This window comes from Zonotrichia leucophrys, chromosome 22 (assembly GCF_028769735.1).
Source record: "Zonotrichia leucophrys gambelii isolate GWCS_2022_RI chromosome 22, RI_Zleu_2.0, whole genome shotgun sequence".
In the NCBI taxonomy this organism is placed as follows: domain Eukaryota; kingdom Metazoa; phylum Chordata; class Aves; order Passeriformes; family Passerellidae; genus Zonotrichia; species Zonotrichia leucophrys.
Window position 1 is genome coordinate 2,505,139 of NC_088191.1, and position 21,928 is coordinate 2,527,066.

Below are 21,928 nucleotides of genomic sequence, written 5' to 3' on the forward strand. Positions count from 1 at the left end.
GAGCAGTGCTGTCCCTTTGCTTCCCATCCCCATCAGCTTTCCCCACCATTTCTCTTTGTGTAGCAAAAACATTTGCACTTAAGATACACTCCTACACGTTGGATGTATTCCCAGTGTTGTTCTGAGGGAAAAAGGAGGAAGAGAAAAAGGCAAAACCAGGAAGAAAAGAAAGGTTGTTTCCTGTGATATTGTATTTCCCAGTGAGCAGCTCAGGTCTGTGTTCCCCTGGGATTGGTCCTGCTGCTCCAGAGAGGGAGCTGGGGAGCTGGAACTGTGCTTTGTGTAGGGGATTTCTGTGCTTAATGTGAATAAAAAAGGGAAAACGTGTGTGAATTTGCCAAAGCCATTTACCACTCCCTGTGCCCCGGGGCTGTGCCACCACCACCAGCTCCAGGGCCAGGCAGCTGTGGGGGTCCCTCTAGGGGGATCTGGAGGTGCCAGCTGCATGGGGGTCCCTCTGAGATGCCATCTGCATGGGTGCCTCTGGAGGTGCCAGCTGCCTGGGGTCCCTCTGGAGATCTCAGCTGCCTCTGGAGATGCCAGTGTTTGTAAGTTCAGTGGGTTCTTGCCTGGGGTCCCACCTTGCAGTTCTCTCTCGCTTTTGGGTCATAACCAGACCGGATGAACCCCTACACTCACTCCCTGTTCCAGGTGGATCTGTATCTCATTTTGGTGTCACTTTTCCACCAAGCCCCCAGGGTGATCCTGTCCCATCTGAGCCAGGGGTTGGGGGTTGCATTTGGGGTGCTCTGAGGACCCCAGCCCGTCTGTCTCCTCACCAGTGATGTTGCACAACGCAGATCCCCGCGGATCCGTCTCCATCCCCACGTGCTCTGTAAGATGGACCTTTGTAGAGTCGTTCTTTCTGTAGACTTTGTTTATCTGTAACAAACTTTGTAGATTCTGTGAAATGTTATTTTAAGGAAATCACTCGAGTCTTTAATAGCGAAGCGTCGATATTCACCGGAGTTGGTTTGGAAGAGTTTTTGGACGCAGATTCAGCCCTGGCACTACGAGGAGTGTCTGATTCCACGGGGCATTACTGTATCATGACTTGATGTTGCCGCATAGACTTTGAGATATCCAATATTTTGGGGGGTTTGTGTTGGCCTCTGTCCTCTTGCATAGTGTGAAGCCTGTAAAGCTGGTTCCCTGTACATAGATAGCTCCTGTCCTCTTAGGTAGAGCGTATCGAGACTTGCCTGTAATATTTTAGCTTCTTACTGACTGTGTGTGATGGTAGAACATATAATTTTTGTACATTCTATTTACTGAGATGTTGCCTTTTTTTTATTTTATTTTATTTTACAAATACTCTGGAATTCAGATGTGGGTTTTGGTTTGTTTTTTTTGGTTTATTTTCTTTTTTTTTTTCCTTTTACTTTTCCGTAAGGAAAAATTTTTAATGACATTCCACTGATCTGAAAACTATTTTTTCTTTTTTTTTTTTTTTTTTTTTTGCTTGAGGTTGACTTCAATAAATCGTTCTGAATGTTCCAATGATGAGATGACTCAGTTCCGTCTACGGGGCGGGGCGGGACGCGGGGAGGGATAACGGGACTCGCTGCGCTCCGCTCCGAGCCGGGCCGTGGCCATGCGGAGATCGGAGCTGGCTCTCGATGCCGGCCTGCGGGTGCTGCTCCTCGCCACCTTCGGGTGGGTGCGGGACCCCCGCCCGGCCCTGCCCAGCCCTTCCCAGCCCTTCCCCGCCGCTCATTCTCCCGTCTCCTTGCAGGATCATGGAGTTCCTGCCGCCCTTCCAGCGCGTGCTGCAGCCCGAGGAGATGTGGCTCTACAAACATCCCTACGTGGAAGCGGATCACGTCCCCACGGTCTTCATGTTTGTGAGTTTAGCGGGTTCTTAACGTGGTTTGAGTCGGAAGGGAGCTTAAAGGATCGTGTTGTCCCTCCCTCCCCCTCCCAGCAGACCGAGCCCACATAATCTGTGAATAGTTCCGGGGATGGGGCATCCGCAGCTTCTCCGGGCAGCCTGTGCCGGTGTTTCCTGCATTTACTTGGATTTATTCTCGAATTGCCAGCTCTCCTTTTAAAACAAAGCTGCTGGCTAAAAGCTTGTACTGCAATACAAGCTTGTACCTGCAGCTCCTAGTGCACGTTGCAGAAAGTGCAGGATATCGCATCCATGTGGATAAATGGCTGCGGGGAGGGGCTGTGAGGATGGATGGAGCCGAGCTGTGCTCAGTGGGGCGGGAGGCTCAAGCTGGAGCATTTCCACCTGAACAGGAGGAGGAACTTTGCTGTGTGGGTGACTGAGCAGTGACACAGGCTGTCCAGACAGTGGGAGTCTCCGTAGCTGGAGATACTCCTAATCCACCTGGACACAGTCCTGGGTGATGTGCTCTGAGGACCCTGAGCAGGATGGTCCCCAGTGATCCCTTTCTACCCATTCTGTGAGATTAACACCAACCAGGCTGAACACACAGTGATTTTTGTCATATTTTGAGGCTTTACCATCCGTTGCTGTTGGGATTTGAAGTTCATAAACTGATCAGGACTTTGCACTGCTGTCCATAATCCACTCCACGTCTCACTTAGCGGGTGTGTGGAAGACAGCACAGCTCTTGCTATCAGGGCATGTTTTCCTTGCAAGCAGCTATTTATAGCAGGGATTTATCATCATTTTATTGTCAAATGTTTTCCCAATGGCTCTAGGCTTGTTTAGAAGAGTTTGACTAAGTCTGTGTTGGAGTTCTAGGAGAGAGCAGTGTGTCAGAGGGATTGATTTGTCACTGGTGTGAGGTGAATGGCTGTTGGTAAATCCAGGTGGGGTTTCCTGCAAGAGGGGGTCACTAAACATAAGGACAAAACCTTGGGGTAGCATTTGGAATAGGCAGTGTAAATGTGTAAAGCAGGACATGTGCCAGGTGGGAACAGACTCCGTGGGAGCCTGGCAGTGCTGAGGATGTCCCGGGGTGCAGTCCCCCAGGGCAGAGATGGGGATGATGAGAACTGCCTGCTCTGAATCAGCAGCTGCCGAGGTTTTGCTGACAGAGCGAGGGTGCTGCTGACTGAGCGCTAATGCTGGGGCTTGCAGGGAGGGCAGAGCTGAGGTGCTGTGCCTGGGGACACCCCCAGCAAGCAGCCAGAGCAGCACTCTGCCAGAAGAGCTTTCTGACAACCAAAGGACACGCTGGGTTCATCAGGGCCTGCTGCAAATCCAGCTGGAGGGGTTGTGTTCTGATTGCTGAGGACAGATTGCTGCTGGGCTTTGGGGAAGGGAGTGCACTCAGAGTCTTGAGTAAGTGCTCTTGTGCTCTAGTGAGAACTTAAACCTGCTTTACTGACCTAAAATTCTCCCTGTGTCGTGCAGTTCATCGCATTTCTGTCTCCCTTGTTGCTCATCCTCCTGGCGAGGCTGTGCATGGGCGCTGACCACGAGGACACGAGGGAAGCCTGCCTTGGTGAGCTCCTCCTTGTTCAGGGAAAGGCAGCCTGAGCCCTGCCCGTGCCTGAACAGGCTGCACTCCCAGGTGGGGACAACGCTGATGTGACCCTTCTGCTCTCTCCCAGCCGCCAGCCTTGCTCTTGCCCTGAACGGGGTTTTCACAAACGCCCTGAAGCTCGTGGTGGGGAGGTGAGGACTGGCTGCTTCCCAGCGCTGTGGGGGAGGCAGCTCTGCTGTGGGAACGTTGGAAGGAGCTGGGGTTGTTTATCCTGGAGAAGAGGAAGCTCAGAGGTGCCCTTATTGCTCTCTGCAACTTCCTGAAGGGAGCTTGGAGACAGGTGGGGTCGGTCTCTGACACAACCAGAGGATGCAGCCTCAAGCTACAGCAGGGAAGGAATCCCAGAATCTCAGAATCACAGAATGATGAGGTTGGAAGAGGCCTCTAAGATCACTGAGTCCAGCCTGTGCCCTGACACCTCACCCAGACCATAGCACCCAGTGCCATGTCCAGGCTTTTTTTAAACACATCCAGAGGTGGTGATTGTACTACCTTATCTGGGAAGAGCATTCCAGTACTTTATTATTCTTTTGGTGAAAAATTTCTTCCTAATATCCAACCTATTGGTCTCTTCCACCGGGCAGCACTGACAGAACCAGAGGACACAGTCTCCAGCTACATCAGGGAAGGTATAGGTTGGATATTAGGAAGAAATTTTTCACCAAAAGAATAATAAAGCACTGGAATGCTCTTCCCAGGGAGGTGGTGGAATCACCATCTCTGGATGTGTTTATAAAAAGCCTGGACATGGCACTGGGTGCTATGGTCTGGGTGAGGTGTCAGGGCACAGGTTGGACTGGATGATCTCAGAGCTCTCTTCCAACCTCATCATTCTGAGATTCTGTGATAGCCACATCAGGGCCAGGAGCTGAACTTGGACATGCTCAGCCTGGAAAGAATGTGGGTTTTTTTCTAGCTGCAAAGACAATTTAGAAATAGAAAAAACACTGTGTGGAGACTCTGAGGTGGGGGGGCATTCCTTGGTCTAGGGAGACACAAGAAGCTTCCCTCAAAAAGCTCTTAGACCCCATTGGCTCCTTCCCCTGTTCCTATGTCTGTTCCTGTGTCCCCTATTCCCTGATCAGCCCTCACCTTTGTGAGAGCAGGGACAGCCCCCAGGCCCCTGTAGGGAGAAAGCTGCAGGGTGCTTTGTCTGTGTGTGGGTGCTGGGACCTGAACACCTCACTGTGGGTATTATTTGCATAATATCCACACATAAAACATCTGTGGATCTTATGCAAAAATCCTTTTTGCTTCCTTACCCTGGACTATGCCAGCAGCAACTCACACTGCTCCAACACTGAGCCATCACTCAGATGGGCTCACTTAGGCACAGGCTGGGGAGGATGGCATTGGCACAGGCTGCTCCCTGGGTGCAGGGAGTGCCCACACAGGAGGGCCCTGAGCTGCATTTCCCTGTCCCAGGCCACGACCTGACTTCTTCCACCGCTGCTTCCCCGACGGCCGCGCCAACGCGGAGCTGCTGTGCACGGGGGACGCCCGCAGGGTGAGCGAGGGCAGGAAGAGCTTCCCCAGCGGCCACGCGTCCTGTGAGTGCCACCCAGGGTCTGTCCCCTTCCTGTGAGTGCCACCCAGGGTCTGTCCCATCCTGTGAGTGCCACCCAGGGTCTGTCCCATCCTGTGAGTGCCACCCAGGGTCTGTCCCATCCTGTGAGTGCCACCCAGGGTCTGTCCCCTTCCTGTGAGTGCCACCCAGGGTCTGTCCCGTCCTGTGAGTGCCACCCAGGGTCTGTCCCATCCTGTGAGTGCCACCCAGGGTCTGTCCCGTCCTGTGAGTGCCACCCAGGGTCTGTCCCGTCCTGTGAGTGCCACCCAGGGTCTGTCCCGTCCTGTGAGTGCCACCCAGGGTCTCTCCCCGTCCTGTGAGTGCCACCCAGGGTCTGTCCCCTTCCTGTGAGTGCCACCCAGGGTCTGTCCCCTTCCTGTGAGTGCCACCCAGGGTCTGTCCCTTCCTGTGAGTGCCACCCAGGGTCTGTCCCCTTCCTGTGAGTGCCACCCAGGGTCTGTCCCGTCCTGTGAGTGCCACCCAGGGTCTGTCCCCTTCCTGTGAGTGCCACCCAGGGTCTGTCCCGTCCTGTGAGTGCCACCCAGGGTCTGTCCCATCCTGTGAGTGCCACCCAGGGTCTGTCCCATCCTGTGAGTGCCACCCAGGGTCTGTCCCCTTCCTGTGAGTGCCACCCAGGGTCTGTCCCGTCCTGTGAGTGCCACCCAGGGTCTGTCCCCTTCCTGCTCAGCTCTGGGCAGCTTGGGTTTGTTGTCCTGCACCCCCCACAGCTTTGGCTTGTAGTTATGATATTCTCTGAAAAATCCTTTCCTTAGGGTTTTTCCTCCTGAGAAGCCTCAGGAACAAAATGTAAACAATGATTATCTGCTGCTGTGGAATGCAACAGGTGCATCTGTGATTGGTCTCATGTGGTTGTTTCTAATTAATGGCCAATCACAGTCCACCTAGCTCAGACTTTCTGTCTGAGCCACAAGCCTTTGTTATCATTCCTTCTTATTCTATTCTTAGCTAGCCTTCTGATTAAATCCTTTCTTCTATTCTTTTGGTATAGTTTTAATATAATATATATAATAAAATAATAAACCAAGTCTTCTGAAGCATGGAGTCAGATCCTCATCTCTTCCCTCATCCTAAGACTCCTGCGAACACGGTCACATTGGCTGAGTTCTGAGAGGGATTCAGGTTTCCCTCTGCAAAGCACTGGGGTGAGAAATGCAGTCCAAAGCTGTCTGCAACCCAGGAGGAGGGATGTGTGCCAGGGAGCAGCTTCTTGGATCCATCACTGCTATAGGATTGATGGGGGTAGGAGGGTGGGGATGGATGGAGATGAGAGATCTCTGAAGCCAGGTCGTGGAATTTGGGGTTTATTGCAAAGGGCCCTGCTGGCACAGCTGGAGCAGGCCTGAGAGAGGAGAGGGGTAGAGAGGGTGAGAAAGAGAGAGAGGATGAGAGAGTAAAAGGGGTAAGAGAGCGAGGTTCCCATTACAATACAATAAATCTTCCGTGTTGAATATTCTCATTCTCACCAACCAATCCAGTACAAGATACAAATCCGACAGCATTTACATGCAGCCCATAAGAATCATTACATTGCCATACTCTGTTACATTTTAAACCCTAAAACTCCTCTTTGGGCTCTTCTGCCAAGCTGTAGGGTCTGCTCTGACCCTTGGAGCTGTCTGCAAGCAGAGGGTGTTGTTCCATCAAAAGGGGATCACCTTCAGCAGCCACACCATTGTTTTCCAGTTGTTCAGTAACTGAGGAATCTCAAAGCTTGCTTTCATTTCAATCTCACTTATAATTTCTATATTCCCAAAATCTTTTGCCAGGCAATCGTATTGATAAGGCTTTCCTGTTTCATCTTCCCCAGCACACTCTCAGCTGGTTTTCCCTTGGCTCACAGGACAGGCAGACACCACTCACAGGACAGACAGACACCACTCACAGCCCTTCCACTGCAGCGGGTCAGGGTCTGACAGCAAAACCTGGAGCTATTCTGACCCAACATTGTTCTGTTCTCTTCCAGTTGCCTTTGCTGGCCTTGCCTTCTCTGCCTTCTACCTGGCAGGGAAGCTGCACAGCTTCGTCCCAGGCCGGGGGGGCCGGGCCCTGCGCTTCTGTGCCTTCCTCCTGCCCCTCTTCCTCGCCACCCTCATCGCCGTGTCCCGCACCTGCGACTACAAACACCACTGGGAAGGTGGGTGAGGGTTTCTGGTGCACCTGGATGGGCTCAGCAGGTGCCCTGAGCAGGCACAGGGGGTTTGGTGCCACAGAAATGTTCAGACTCCCCAGCAGCAACTTGGGGTTTGTTTTTTCACTCCTCCAGTGGCAATTTTGCTGCCAGCTGCAGGGAAATGGTTTTGAAATCCACACCAAGCTTGAGTTTGCAGCTAAATCAGGTTATGGATCTAGCAGAAAAGCTTCTGCTGAGGAATTGATCATGAGGAATTGCTCACAAGGCTTGGGAGGGTGAAGGGCCGTTAACTTTGCTCTGGTCTCACCCACAGATGTGTTGGCTGGCTCAGTGATGGGTTTGCTGCTGGCATACCTGTGCTACAGGCAGTACTACCCTCCCCTGACAGACACCACGTGCCACAAACCATCTCTGGCCAAGCCCAAAGCGCTGCCAGGACACGAGGAGAAGCCTCCATCTCCCAGCTTCCACATGAACATTTAGTGCCAGGCTCTGTCCTGCCTCTCCCTGGATGCCAGGGCAGGGTGAGGCTGGGGGGAGGCTGCTCAGGAGAAGTGAGGATGAAGCCCTGGGCAGGTGTTCCCTGCTGAGCTGGTGAGTTCCCTGCCCTGGCCCTTGTGTTGCTGCATTTCACTGGATTTTTTAGGCCACCCCTTCTTCAGGCCCACTGTGAAATGAGGGGGGCACTCAAGGTGCCAACCTGCACAGAGACAGTTGGGTGTGAAGGTCCCGAACTGGGAAAATGGCCCAGCCCAGTGTGCCCAGTCTGGTGGAAGTTCTTGTATCCAGCCCAGGAAGCACCATTGGCCACCTCTCTGCAGCCCAGCTGAGCTGTCCCAGCCCTTCTCCTGGGAAATGAAGTGCAGGACCTGCCAACTTTGAGCTTTTCTAATGTCCCAAATAAAGGAGTTTAATTTTTGTAATGACCCGTGGTACTAAAACTTTCATTTCAAGGTTTGGGTTGTTGCTTTATAAACCATTTCCTCTGGTGCTTGCAGGGGTTTCTGATGGGCGCTCTTTCCTTGCAGCTTTAGTAGTTTCAAGGAAATGACAGCAAAAAATGAAATAATGGTGTTTGGAAGCATCCCTCATTTCCCTGGTGTGTCTCACACAAGGAAGGGCTGAGTGCTGCTGAGATCCAGGGATCAAAGCTCCTCTGGGAGCAGCTGTTTGTCCCTGGTCCCTTCCAAGACAGATTTCAGGTGTGTGTTCATGCAAACAGCACAGGTGAGGCTGCAGCAGAGCAAGGCAGGTGAGTCAGCAATGAAACACCAACCCATCAGCTGCAGCTTGCACCCTCTGTAACTCTGCAGCTTCAGTAGAATCACAGAAATAGCTTCACTTTCCCCCAAAACTCCACATCTGACTTTTCCAGCCCTTCCCTCTCCCCCTGGACATGCACACACCACAGTCACCTACTTATTTATTTTGGCTTTTACTGGAAAAGACATTAAATAACATTTAAAATGTATTTAACTTCCTTTTTTTTTTAACAAAGTGCATAACTTAAAAAGCTGATCATTAGTGTCCCATGTTAAGACTGTCCCTTTTCCTGCTCCCATGAGATTTCAGCCAGTCAGGTGCTGACCAAGCAGCTTGGCTGTTCCTGCAGTCAGGTACAGAACAGCTTCTGTTCCTTGGGAGGGGAGGAGGGATGGAGGCTGCAAACAAAACCCTTCCAATAGTGCAAATAACAGACAATGGAGGAAAAACAAACCAACAGGCTCTGTGGGGGGAAAAAAGGCTCCTTACCCCATGCAGGGCAAAAGTCAGCAGGAGGGAAAAGTGGTTTGGCTCTCCAAAGGCTGCACAGCAACACCTCACCCAGCACTGGAGCCCCAGGGAAGCATCACAGAGGTTCTCCAGCCCTGCCCCTCAGCAAAGAGCTTCAAGGCAGTGCACACTGAGCTGCCTACAGAGCTGGGGTCATTCCTGCAGTGCCCACACCCTGCTGCGTCTGTGCTCCACCTTGCTGGCTGCATTTTGGACATTTAAAGCTAAACCAGGATGGGAGCGTGGAGAGGGCACAGATCTCCATGCTCAGCTGCTGCTCACGCTGCTCTGTGTCCCTGCAGGGCTCAGAGGGCTGGCACTGCCAGCTGGGGGGGGGAAGCTTTCCTTGGAGTAGGGACAGCAGGGCACTGGCTGGGTCAGGGCTGTGGGGAGGCTCTGGGTGTTCAGGATGGGCTGGGTTTGGGTGCAGAGCTGTCCCCAGCAGCACTGGGGAGGGTCTGGGTGGGTTGGGTTTGGGGTGCAGAGCTGTCCCCAGCAGCACTGGCTGGGTTAGGGCCATGGGGAGGGTCTGGGTGTTCAGAATGGGCTGGGTTGGGCTGGGTTTTGGGTGCAGAGCTGTCTCCAGCAGCACCCCACAGCAGGGAGGAGCACGAGCATGCCACTCTCACAGGGTGCTTTAGGGGCAGCCCTGCCTGGCTGCAGTGCAGGGGTGCCCAGAGATGCAGCAGCAGTGCAGGGATGATGCTGGCCAGCCCCCATGGCTCAGCAGCTCTCTGTGCCCTGGGTTTCACCTCCTGTGCCCTGCTAGGGGGGTTTTGTGTTTTTGTATTAGCACTCAGCAATCTCCCTTGCTCCAAGGCTGCTGCAGCTCTTCCCACGCTGTGTTTAAGGCTTTTTCTCCTCAAGTCCCAGGCTGTGAGTGTCCTCACAGAGCCAGGTGTGGGCTCTGAGCCCGGACAGCTCGTCTGCTGGTGTGGGGGCTCACAGGGTGCAGGCTGAAAGCACACGTTGCCACAGGGAGTCACTGTACAGGTGGTGTGTGTGTGTGTTGGAGCTGAAGTGGTTTTTCCTTGATGGTTTTTCCCCCTACCCCTAGCCAAAATGGAGGAAAATCCATCCTGTCTCCAGGAAGCAGCATGCAGGACACGGCAGCAGAGGAGAGAGGAAGGCAGAGATGAGATCTGGACTTTCCTGGTGAGTGCTCTGTGGGATTGAACCTGAGAGAGCAAAAGGAGAACACAGCAATAGCTGCAGTCAGAATCCAGCCCCTGGAGCCTCCCTGCTCCTCTCCTCTTGTCTGATCATGGAGGGAAGAGGGAAGAAGCCAAAGGTGCTGACAGCAAAAGAAGAAAGCTGACACACGTTCCCTGCCTTAGATAATGGATAATTCTCCCCTAAACCAAGCAGATCTCCTCTGAGGTGTCCTGGGAAATCCAGAGGTGACTTACAGCCAGAAGAGCACAGGTGGGTCACTGGCTCCCTGGTAAAGGCTGGTCCAGTGTGATGCCTTGTGTCTGGTAGATCTCCTTCAGAACCAGCAGCACGGTGTCCTCTGACTCCCTGCAGGGGAGGAAAGGGAATCAGGAGGGAATGGTTCCCTGCACTCTGTGATAGCTGGGGCAGCACCAGGAGAAGCACAAATCTCCTCCCTCTGTCCATGCCCACCCTCTGTGTGTCACAGACAGGACAAAATCTTGCTCCCTCAACCACCTGAGGCTTTTCTCACTACACTGCCTCTGAAACTGATGCCATTCTGCTTCACCACAGGTAAATCTGAAGTCCTGAGCATGGCACAGACACTCACCAGTAGCAGAGATGCCCCTGGAGTGCAAACAGATACTCGTTGAAGCTCTCTATGGGCTTCTCCTGCAGCACGTAGTCGATGCGGTTCCCCCCGTTGAGCCTCCCCACGTTGATGGGAGGGGTCTCCTCCTTCACTGCTGCTGGGGGCTCCTCTGCCCTTGTGTCTGCAGGGAGGAGGAGCAGCCTGGCTCAGCCCCAGGCCACCAGCAGCCGTGGCAATACAACAGCAGGGCCGTGCCCTCCCTCACTCAGGGGAGAGGCAGCTGAAGTGCTGCCAGAGGAGGGGAGTGGGCTTAAAACGTGGTGTGGTGTGCTGAGACCCCCCCAGAAAACCCCTTCATCAGGTGCTAAGAGGGGAAGGCCACAGCATTCAGGGAGATGCAGGTGCCTGGAGTGCCACAGCCACCCTGCCCATCACCTGTGCCCACCTTTGGGCACAGCTCCCACGGCTGCACCCCTGGCTCCCCCATGCCCCCAGCACCAACCTGGCTGCTTCTCAGCGCCAGCCTCTGCCTCTGCCTCAGCCTCAGAGCTCCCAGCCTCCAGGGCAAGCACGGGGGAGCGGGTGAAGGACTGCCAGGCCACCCTCAGGGAGCCCAGCAGGTTGTTCTTCAGATCCACGCTCATGCGGGTCAGCCCTTCCTTCAGCTCTGCAAGGCAGGAGGGGGCTGGCTGTGGGGCTGGGGGCTGCAGCAGTGACCCCAGCCCGGGGGAAAGGGGCTGCCTGTGCCTTACCCAGGTGCATCCTCTTCCTGCCCTTGTGGTGGGGCAGCAGCATGGGCTCGAACTCCAGCTCCGGGACGATCATGGGCTCGATCCGATACGCCACGGGGTCAAACTGCACACGAGAGGGGGACAGTGACAGCGGCCAGGGCTCGTGCTCTACCTGTGTGTCACACAGGACACAGCTCTGGCTCTTATACCTACGGGGTGGAAGATGTTGAAGAAGCCCTTGCAGGTGGGCAGGCTGTAGTTGGGGTCGATGCGCTTCACTCCCCGCACCGTGAGGAACATCCCGATGGGAGAGCCAAAGGCAAAGAAGATGCTGGGCTTGTAGTTCAGCTGGGGGTAGTTTGCTGACACCTGGAATGGGGGATGTTCAGATTTGTTCATCAGACAATCCCTGTGCTGTGTCACAAGGGTTTGGGGTGCAGCCAGAGCTGTTGTACCTGTCCCAGGCCAACGTCCCGGTACTGGCAGCTCCTGCCATCCTCAGAGCTGTCCCCAAGCTGGGATGGGGACCCTGGCTCAGCCTCACCTTCACTGTGCCCAGGAGCTGCTGAGCTCCGACCCTGCAGCAGCACAAAGGGGTCCTGGTGTCAGAGGGGTGCAGTGGGGTGGGGTGGGATGGGATGAGCACAAACCATGTGGAGAACAAACCTTCATCCCTGTCTCAGAGCTGATGTAATGGAGTATTTTCATTCTGGGCCCTAAGGGAATTCCCATTTCTTTCAGGTTGTTCTCTGTGCACAAGAGCTGGAAAATAAGCAAGGCTGGTGTTAGTCCAGGAGCAGAGGGATGGTGAGGAGTCTGTTCTATGGGACTGTGTGAACCTCAGAGATGGTTTGTCACAGACATCTTTTATGGAAAATCCTTTCCTCAGGATTTTTCCTCTTGATAAGCTGAGAGGCCTCAGGAACAAAATGTAAACATTGGTTACCTGCTGCTGTGGAATGCAACAGGTGCATCTGTGATTGGTCTCATGTGGTTGTTTCTAATTAAAGGCCAATCAAAGTGAGCTGGCTCAGACAGAGAGTCCGAGCCACAAACCTTTGTTATCATCCCTTCCTATTCTATTCTTACCTAGCCTTTTGAAGAAATCCTTTCTTCTATTCCTTTAGAATAGTTTTAGTGTAATATATATATCATAAAATAATAAATCAGCCTTCTGAAACATGGAGTCAGATCCTCATCTCTTCCCTCAGCCTGAGACCCCTGTGAACACCATTACAATGGTTCATGTGTGACTCAGTACCAGGAGATGTGCACAGCTGGGATGATGATGAAGAAAAGCAAAGAAGAGCCACAAGAGCCAGAAAAACAGAGGAACTTCTCACCAGTGCTTGCCTGTCCATTTTCTCCTTCTCAAAAACATCACAGTACTCAGACAGCTCCAGCTTCTTCAGGATTTCTTTTACCTCCTCAATACCCCCCGTGCTTGAGGTTGTCCTGGACCCCTGTGAACAGATCCAGGAGGGATCACACTTTGTGCTCACCTCTTTGCTCCTGTGCCCCATCCCCATGCAGCTGCAGGAGGGGGCAGTGGCCTCCCCTACCTGCACACAGAGCTCCTTCTCCTCGGGATCAGCCTTCTGGTTCGTCAGGAGATCAAACAAAATGAGTGACCCTAGAAAGCAGGCAGGGGCAGAGCATCAGCACCGGCAGGGGAAGAGCCTGAGCCACCAGGGAAACAGGGAAAATCCTCTTTTGGGATGGAAGAGCTGCACTCTGGGCCTTTTTACAGGCAGACAGTGACAGGAAAAGAGACAATGGCTTTAGAGTGGTAGAGGACAGGCTGGATTAGATGTCAGGAAGAAATTATTACTCAGTGAAGAAATTATTACTCGGTGAAGGAATTATTACTTGGTGAAGAACCGGCACAGGCTGCCCAGAGAAACTGTGGCTGCCACACCTCTAGAAGCTGAGATAGGGCTTGGAGCAGCCTGGTTTCATGGCTGATGTCCCTTCTAACAAAATGAGTGACTCTAGAAACCAGGCATGGGCAGAGCATGAGCAACTGGAGGGGAAGAACCCAAGCCACCTCTTTTTGGAAATGGAAGAATTACTACTCAGTGGTGAAGCACCAGCAGAGGCTGCCCAGAGAATCTGTGGCTGCCACACCTCTGGAAGCTGGGACAGGGCTTGGAACACCCTGGTTTCATGTCTGGCATCCCTCCCAGCCCCGAGCAGCCCGGCCGTGCCCGCCCTGCCCTGGCACGGCTCTCACCCAGGCTGTGCCCCGCGATGGACACGCCGCCCTTGAAGCGCGGGTTCCTCTGCAGGAAGAGCCGGTGCAGGCGGTTCATCTCCGAGGCCACCGTGTCCACGATGGTCTGGCAATAGGTGGAGCTGTTGTAGAAGAACACGTCCAGGATGGTGTCGTTGATGAAGTGACGCAGGCGGTTGATGCTGGGCAGCGTGATCCGCTCCAGGTCGCTGCGGGGAGAGGATAGAGGGGCTGCACGTGGGGAAACCACTGAGCCCCACCCTGCTTCTACAGCAAAATAGGAGTTCTGATGAGGATTGGCACAGTTTTCAACGGGGTGTGTTGTAATCCAGACCCTCAGAAGGCAAAGCACAGCCTGTGCTATTACACTCCCAGAATAAAGAGCCCTGCTCTCTGCCCTTGCTGGGGCACTCAGCTCTCAGAGGCTTCAGCAATGTGCAGCACGATGGCAAGGTCCAAATTTTCAATTTGAGATCACTGTAAGCTTCATTTTTGTTTGATGTAAGTAGTCAAATGAAATAGGAAGGCTAAAAACAATCTCCAAGTGCATTAAGAATTCTGTAGGTTACACAAATCTCATACTGAAGCCTACAAGAGAATTTTCTCATCTAACACCTTAATACTCAATATTGATTTAGTATGTGATAGCTCTGGAGATGAATAAAAGAAAAAAATATGCTTATTTCAAGGAAATAACACAAATAAACTATTTGCAATGATGAATGGAAACAAAACCAAAAATAAAACACCAAAAGAGAAAAAGAAAAAGTTGTTAGGGAACCAGAGAGTCTTGCTGGTTGCCATATTTGATTATATCTCCACTCCCTCCTGAGAGCAGCCAGGGAAGGCAAAAACTTCTGTTCTGAGGATGTGATGGGAGCTGCAGAATGGCAGTGGGGAGGGCTCTGGGGGTCCCTGCTCCCTCCTACCCTAAAATCTCCCAGCTTTTCCACCAGAAGAAGTGGATTTTCCAGGGCAGGGGCTGCAGGATACTCACACATCCACGCCAGTGGAGTGCAGGGAGCTGTGCCAGTTCACAGGCAGGAACTCCACCCTGCCCACCTGCTGCTGCTCCTGGGCCTTCCTGAAGTGGGACTGCAGCATGCTGAGGGACACGTTCCTGAAATCATTCACTGTGAAACACAACAGCTCTCAGCGAGATGCACCAGGCTCTGGGGCCAGCCCGTGCCACCAACCACGCTTAATACCATGAAAGATCATTAAGGGGAAATCCCAGTGGGGTCTTTAAGCTGCTGCTGCTCCCCTAAGTCCCTGAATCTTTAACTACAGATCAGGGGAGGCTCCATGGCCTGCCACGTGTGCTTGCTGGATTTCGCTGCCCCATCTGCACCTCCTTCACAGGGGCAGGATAAGAAACTTATAGAAATTTATGAAAAATAAATCTGCTTCTGTTCTGAAGCAAAACTCAGGAGCAGCAGCTGCCTAAACCCTTTCAGGAGGTGGATTTGGTGGTCAGGGAGTGTTCTGCTCACAATGCCCACAGTCAGCCTGCCAGGGTCAGGGTGGTTTGAGGCAGCGTGGCAGCCCCAGGGTGAGGTTCCCCTTCCAGGTTCCTCTCCCAGGTTCCCCTGCCATGTTCTCCTATAGGTTCCCCTGCCAGGTTGCCCTCCCAGGTTGTCCACTCAGGTTCCCCTCCCAGATTTCTCTCCCAGGTTCTCCTCCAAGTTTTCCCCCCAGGTTCCCCTCTCAGGTTCCCCTCCCAGGTTCCTCTCCCAGGTCCCTTTCCCAGGTTCCCCTCCCAAGTTTTCCTTCCAGATTCCCCTTCCAGTTTGCCCTCCCAGGTTCTTCTCTCAGGCTCCCCTGACAGGTTCCTCTCCCAGGCTGCTCTCCCAGTTTTCCCTCCCAGGTTCCCCCCTCAGGTTCTTCTCCCAGTTTTCCCTCCCAGTTTTCCCTCCCAGGTTGCTGTCCTAGGTTGCCCTCCCAGTTTCCCTTCCCAGGTTCCTCTCCCAGGTTCCCCCCCAGCTTCCCTGCCAGGTTGCCATCCCACGTTCCCCTGCCAGGTTCCTCTCCCAGGTTCCCCTCCCAAGTTTCCCCCCAAGTTCTCCTTCCAGATTCCCCTTCCAGTTTGCCCTCCCAGGTTCCCTTTCCAGGTTGCCATCCCAGATTCCTCTCCCATGTTCCTCTCCCACGTTCCCTTGACAGATTCCCCTCCCAGGTTCCTCTCCCAGGTTCCTTCCCCCATGTTCCCCTCTCAAATTCCCCCCACATTTTTCCCCCCATCTCAGCCCTACCGCACTGCACGATGCTGCGGAATCGGATGTCGCAGGCGGGGCCGATGCCGTGCACCACGAACACCAGGTGATCGATCTGCAGCGGCTCTCCTGGGGAGGGGAGGGCAGCTCAGGGCATGGCAGCTGAGCAGAACTGCTGGAGACAGCCCTGGGCAGGGCTGGGGCCTCCCACCCTCACCTGGGCCCATGAAAACCCTCCTCAGTGCCTGCATTTACACCTCAAGGCTGCTGGGCCTGCTCAGCTCTGCTGCCCTGGGATGGACCTGGACCAACAGGACAGCAGAGGAAGGGGTGGTGGCTCATCCCCAGTGCCCAGCACAGGGGACTGCAGCATCAGGAGGTGTCAGTGCTGAATTTCAGCATCAGGAGGCCTCAGTGCAGAATTGGAAGATCAGGAGGTGTCAGTGCTGAATTTCAGCATCAGGAGGCCTCAGTGCAGAATTGAGGATCTGGAGGTCTCAGTGCTGAATTTCAGCATCAGGAGGTTTTCAGAATTGGAAGATCAGGAGGTGTCAGTGCAGAATTGGAAGATCAGGAGGTCTCAGTGCTGAATTTCAGCATCAGGAGGGCTCAGAGCTGAAGTGCAGGACCAGGAGGGCTCAGTGCAGCTGCCCCATGCCCAGCCCACTCTGAGGAGCCCCACGGGAGCTGCATCTCCCAGGTAGGGCCCGGGTGGAGTCAGGGCTTGTTCCCTGCTTCCCACACACCTTAGTTTGCATATGAGGGCAGGCACCCATGGAAAATGGAGCAACTGCCTGGTGTCCTCATGGGGACAAGGGCTGAGCACCACTGGCAGCTCAGGGCAGCTGGGAGGGGACAGAGCTGGGGACAGCACGTGCCCCAGAGAGTCACCAGCACGAAGGTGAGTGACAAAGCACTGGGTCCCTAGCAGGGAAAGGAACTCCCCTCCTGTACAAACTGAGACCTCAGGGGTCACCTCAGGCACTGCAGAGCTGCCAGCAGCTCTGGATCTGCAGCTCTGCAGGGGCTGGGGAGGTTTCTGAAACCATTTGGGTCCTTTTGGCACAAAATGTTTTGACATGCACTTGACTTAAAGGATCACGGGAGCTTCCTCCAGTCTTTGTGAGCAGGGTGGAAAACACCACTCGGGGTTGGCACAGACATCTTTTATGAAAAATCTTTTCTTTAAGATTTTTTCTTCTTGAGAAGCTGAGAGGCCTCAGGAACAAAATGTAAACATTGATTATCTATTGTTGTGGAATGCAATAGGTAGATCTGTGATTGGTCTCATAGAGTTATTTCTAATTAATGGCAAATCACAGTCAGCTGGCTTGGACTCTCTGTCCGAGACAGAAGCTTTTGTTATCATTCATTCCTTTTCTATTCTTAGCCAGCCTTCTGATGAAATCCTTTCTTCTATTCTTTTAGTATAGTTTAAATATAATATATATAATATATAATATATAATATATAATATATAATATATAATATATAATATATAATATATAATATATAATATATAATATATAATATATAATATATAATATGTATTAGAGATTAGATATAAATATAATGTATAATATATAATGTGTAATATATAATATATTATATATTATGTATTATATATTATATTATTATAATTATATAATAATATAAATAAAATCTATAATATATATAATAAATTAATAAATCAAGCCTTCTGAATCATGGTGTCAGATCCTCTCTCCTCCCTCACTCTGAGACCCCTGTGGACACCCTCACCCAGGGTTTGGGTTGGGAACAGGGGCTCACCATTGGGGATCTCCACAGCAATGTTCTCCACTCCTCTCTTCACAGTGCGGGGCCGGCCTTGCTCCGTGGGGGTGGAGACCCAGTCATCAGAGCTGGCCACGGGGTGGTAGTGAACCATCAGCTTGGGAACAAGAAGAGCCTGTCAGTGACCCAGAGCAGGGCAGCGGCAGCAGCTGTGGCTGACACGGGCTGGTACCAGAGCATGCTCTGCCCACAGAGGTGTTGGAAAGGAATGTGGGGCTGGTGGCAGGCTCAGCTGTTGGCACAGGTGAGTGGAATGCCTTTGGGACAAGCTCATTTGAAGGGAGCAGCACCAAGAGGCCCAAGGGGATGTCCTCACCAGGCCCTGCTCACCTTTGGGTTGTGCAGGATGATGACTTCTCTGTTGGGGGACTCCAGCTTCTTCTTCCACTCACCCAGGGTCACGGCAATCATGTAAGCTTCCTGCAGAAGGGAACACCCACTGTGAGTCAGCTGGAAGCTTGCCCATCAGTGTTCACCCTCCTGGGACACTCCCCACCCAATTTTCAGAACCTCTTATCAATACTCTGCAAAAGAAGCAGAGAAATCAGCTGGAGGAGCAGCAGGGTCATCCCAGGATCACATGCTGAGAATGTTTAAGAGCTCCTCACTTTGACAGCAGCAGCATCAGACCTCCCCCTCCCCTTAGAACTGGTTTTGGTACATCAGAATGGAGATTATTGCCAAGATGGGTATTTTTATATATCTGCCTACATATTTCTGCATTTGCATCATGCCAAAGAAAGCCTGGCACTTTCAGGTGGAATTTGCATGATGCCAAAGGAGAGCGTGGCACTTTCAGGTGGAATTTGCACCATTCCAAGGAAGCCTGGACTTTCAGGTGGAATTTGCACTCTGCAAAGGAAGCTGACTTTCAGGTGAATGCATGCATCCAAAGGACAGCCTGGCATTTCGGTGGAATTGCACCATCCCAAGGAAGCCTGGCATTCAGGTGAGTGGAATGTTGACAGAAGGATAGCCTGCACTTTCAGCGCAGATTCTGAACCTTGCCCCTCCCATAGGAAACTGGCACTTTGTCAGGCAGAATGGTGGAATTATTCCAAGATGGGTATTTTTATATATCTGCCTACATATTTCTGCATTTGCATCATGCCAAAGAAAGCCTGGCACTTTCAGGTGGAATTTGCATGATGCCAAAGGAGAGCGTGGCACTTTCAGGTGGAATTTGCACCATGCCAAAGGAAAGCCTGGTACTTTCAGGTGGAATTCGCATGATTCCAAAGGACAGCCTGGCACTTTCAGGCGTGCTGGAATTTGCACCATCCCAAAGGAAAGCCTGGCACTTTCAGGTGAGGTGGAATTTGCACCATCCCAAAGGACAGCCTGGCATTTCCAGGTGTGCTGGAAGGATGCACTGAGGGCAGAGGAAGGGGAGTTCACAGCAGAGCTCACAGTCACATCAATCTGCTGCAGGAATTCCTGCCAAAGCCTCTTTGGAGTTCATGTCCCCAGCGGCCTCATATGGGGTTTGGGACATCAGAGGCACTGTGTGCCCAGGAGAAACTGGGGTGGAAACCAGCAGAGGAAGGGTTTGCTTACCTCCAGCTCCTCACTGAAGGCCTCAGAGTAGGGAATGAACTTGTTGTCCTTGTCCCCCTTGTAGAACCAGGTGCAGCGCCGCACCTCGGCCGCCTCCTCCTCCCAGTACACGGCCACGCGCCGCCGCTCCCGCAGGTGCACGTCGTACCTGCCCCCCGAGGTGGGCACCACCACGCCAGCCTGCTCCTTCCCTGGGGAACAGAACCTGCAGTCAACCCTCACAGGCCTCAAATAGCAAGCTCACCCCCTTGGGCAGCTCAGAGCCACCACAGCACCACCACCAAACTCACTGTCGGGGTGAGATGCCCCAATTCAGATTTCCCCCAGAGGGAAATCTGGTGGGGTTTTATGGAGAAGATGGTTTCTCCCCTCTTTTAATGAGGTTAAATATGGTTGGAAATACAAGCATGCCTTGGTGACACCAGGGGGATGATGGCACAGGGGGCACAGCACTCCAGGAGGGTTTTCCTGCTCCAAGGATGCCAAGCAGAGCCAATTCCCATCATTTCTGAGGCTGGATTAGCACTGGAATCCCAGGGAGCAGGCAGGGTTTTAGCAGCAACAGAACAAACAACATCCAGGACAATGCTCCAGGAGGTAAGATGAAAACATTCCCCTGCCCTGTCCTTCTCTACAGTTTGGGCACACGCTTACGTGGCCTCTCCCTGCCTGGCCTGGAGGGTAAAAGTGAAACTGGGAGGCCCTGGGAAGGGCATTGTGTAACAGTGAGGGTGCACCAGGGTCTCCTGTCTCTCTCCAAAACAGAGAACTCTCTACAGACCTCAAATTATGAATTTTGCTGCCTTTTGGGGCTGCCGGTGGACCCTGTGCCAGGCAGCAGCACTGGGGATGAGCAGCACAGCCTCTAATCCGAAACTTCCTGGGCGAGCCAATCCTTGGGCAATCGGAGCTGTGCCCGTGGCAGCAGCAGCAGGTGGCACAGATGGTGACATCTGGCACACAAGGACTTGGGGCTCACCTCCAATCCTCGCTGCCACAGCAGGCACAGAGGAATCCCCAGAGGAATTCCTGCCATCCTGGCAGCGTTCTCCCCGCCTCACCAGAGGATGCTTAGCAGCGTGATTATATATAATTCAGAGCAGCATCACTTGAATGGGGTCAGACCATTTGATGCATCCTCTCCGTTATTGGGAGCGGGCACATGGCCAAAAAAGCCAGAATTTAGAATTCCTCGAGGGAATTTAGCATCGCAGGTGGAAGCCACGGGAAGAATCGCAAACACAAGCTCAGCAGGCCCATTCTTTAGGGTGCTCCAAGAGGGGGATGGCGAACCGGAGGGCGGTGGGAGCCGTGCCCGGGGGCACCCCGAGACCCCCGCCCGCCGCCCCGGCCGTACCTGCGCCGTGCGCCGCCTCCAGGCGCTCCGAGTCCTGCGCGCTGAACGGCACCCAGCGCTCCCGCGTGTCCGTGACCTTGCAGTAGAACCAGTGCGGTACCACGGCCTCGTAGCGCCCGCCGGGCTCCGGCTCCAGCGGCTCGGCGCTGCCCGGGGGCGGCCGCGGCGGCTCCTGCGCCGCCATGGGGCTGCTGCGGCCGAGCCGGGAGCGCCGCTCGCTCCCGCCGCCACCACCGGGGGCTCCGCGGGAACCGGCCCCGAACGGCCCCGAGCGGCCCCGGTGCCCCCGCGGCTGCTGCGGCCCCAGCGGCCCGGCCCGGCCCGGGCGGCAGCGCAGGCTCCGCTCCGGCCGCGGTGCCCGCCCAGCCCGGGGCGGCGCTGCCCGCGGCCCGCCCTCGCCGTCACGGCCGGGGCGGAGCGGGGATTGCCCGCAATCTGTGCCCGCAGTGCCTGCCCGCAGTGCCCGCTGGGGCTGCTGCCTGAGCCCCTGCCCCGATCCCTGCCCGCGACCTTTGCCTGTTATCCCTGCCTGTGACCACTGCCCCTGCTCCCTACCCTTGGTCTCTGTCCCTGTTCCCTGCCCCTGGTCCCTCCCTGTGACCCCTGCCTGTATTCCTTGTCCCTGTTCCCTGCCCCTGTTCCCTGTCCCTTGGTCCCTGGTCCCTCCCTGTGAACCGTGCCCATGTTCCGTTCCTTTGGTCCCTGTCCCCTCCCTGTGACCCCTGTCCCTCTTCCCTGTCCCTCATCCCTCCCTGTGACCCCTTCCCGTGTCCCTGCCCCTGGTCCCTCCCTGTGCCCCCTGCCCACATTGGGGTGATGGTGGCCCCAGCTGGATGAGGAGCACCGAGGAGCAGGGAAATACCAGCCCTGTGCCAGCTGCAGCACGAACAAACACTCCAGCATGGGCTGATTGCAGCACAAACCACACGGCGCTGATTTCATGTTTGTTTTTCAGTCCCTCTGCGACACTTCAGCCTCCGTGGTGATTGAGAAACTCCAGCAGTGCTGGAGAAGCAAGGGGCAAACCCAGAGTAAGAGTTTGGTTTCTGTAGAGATGAGGCCAGCGATAAACACAGACAGACTTTCTAATTTGGGGCTTGTGGTGTGGGTGGATGCTGCAAGTGGATGCTGCAAGATGAACCAGTTGCCAGGAACTGCTGTCCCAGTGGCACAGCAGGGACTGGTGAAGAATTATTGATCTCCCAGCACAGCCAGCAGCCCCCAGGCGGCACTTGCCAGGCTGGAAGCACAGAACAGCTCAGAACTGCTCCCTGCCTGACATGGAATGAAGCAGCAGCAGAGCTTCTCCCTGTCCCAGG

General features: G+C 53.9%; 2 protein-coding genes across 10 annotated transcripts; one reads left to right on the forward strand and one right to left on the reverse strand.

The window, feature by feature from the left end:
* The first annotated feature begins 1,509 nt into the window (after window positions 1-1,509).
* On the forward strand, window positions 1,510-8,109 carry PLPP5 (phospholipid phosphatase 5). Of its 8 annotated transcripts, none has more exons than XM_064731121.1 (7): window positions 1,510-1,656; window positions 1,736-1,844; window positions 3,332-3,422; window positions 3,532-3,595; window positions 4,890-5,014; window positions 7,016-7,186; window positions 7,497-8,109. In XM_064731121.1, the coding sequence occupies exons 1-7, from the start codon at window positions 1,595-1,597 to the stop codon at window positions 7,664-7,666; spliced, it is 792 nt and encodes a 263-aa protein (XP_064587191.1). In that variant the 5' UTR covers window positions 1,510-1,594; the 3' UTR covers window positions 7,667-8,109. The 8 variants fall into 8 exon arrangements, with proteins under 8 accessions (XP_064587191.1, XP_064587189.1, XP_064587190.1 ...); XM_064731119.1 differs by having other exon boundaries at window positions 1,516-1,656; window positions 4,890-5,045; XM_064731120.1 differs by having other exon boundaries at window positions 1,516-1,656; window positions 4,890-5,045; window positions 7,572-8,109.
* Window positions 8,110-8,593: 484 nt separating this feature from the next.
* On the reverse strand, window positions 8,594-20,941 carry DDHD2 (DDHD domain containing 2). Of its 2 annotated transcripts, XM_064731097.1 has the most exons (17): window positions 20,610-20,940; window positions 19,253-19,443; window positions 18,026-18,115; window positions 17,672-17,792; window positions 15,920-16,009; window positions 14,665-14,800; window positions 13,668-13,876; window positions 12,997-13,067; window positions 12,778-12,897; window positions 12,101-12,196; window positions 11,890-12,012; window positions 11,648-11,803; window positions 11,456-11,558; window positions 11,206-11,370; window positions 10,722-10,884; window positions 10,366-10,477; window positions 8,594-10,134 (listed from the first exon to the last, which is right to left on the reverse strand). In XM_064731097.1, the coding sequence occupies exons 1-16, from the start codon at window positions 20,791-20,793 to the stop codon at window positions 10,387-10,389; spliced, it is 2,109 nt and encodes a 702-aa protein (XP_064587167.1). In that variant the 5' UTR covers window positions 20,794-20,940; the 3' UTR covers window positions 8,594-10,134; window positions 10,366-10,386. The 2 variants fall into 2 exon arrangements, with proteins under 2 accessions (XP_064587167.1, XP_064587166.1); XM_064731096.1 differs by having other exon boundaries at window positions 12,778-13,067; window positions 20,610-20,941.
* Between the last annotated feature and the right edge of the window lie 987 nt (window positions 20,942-21,928).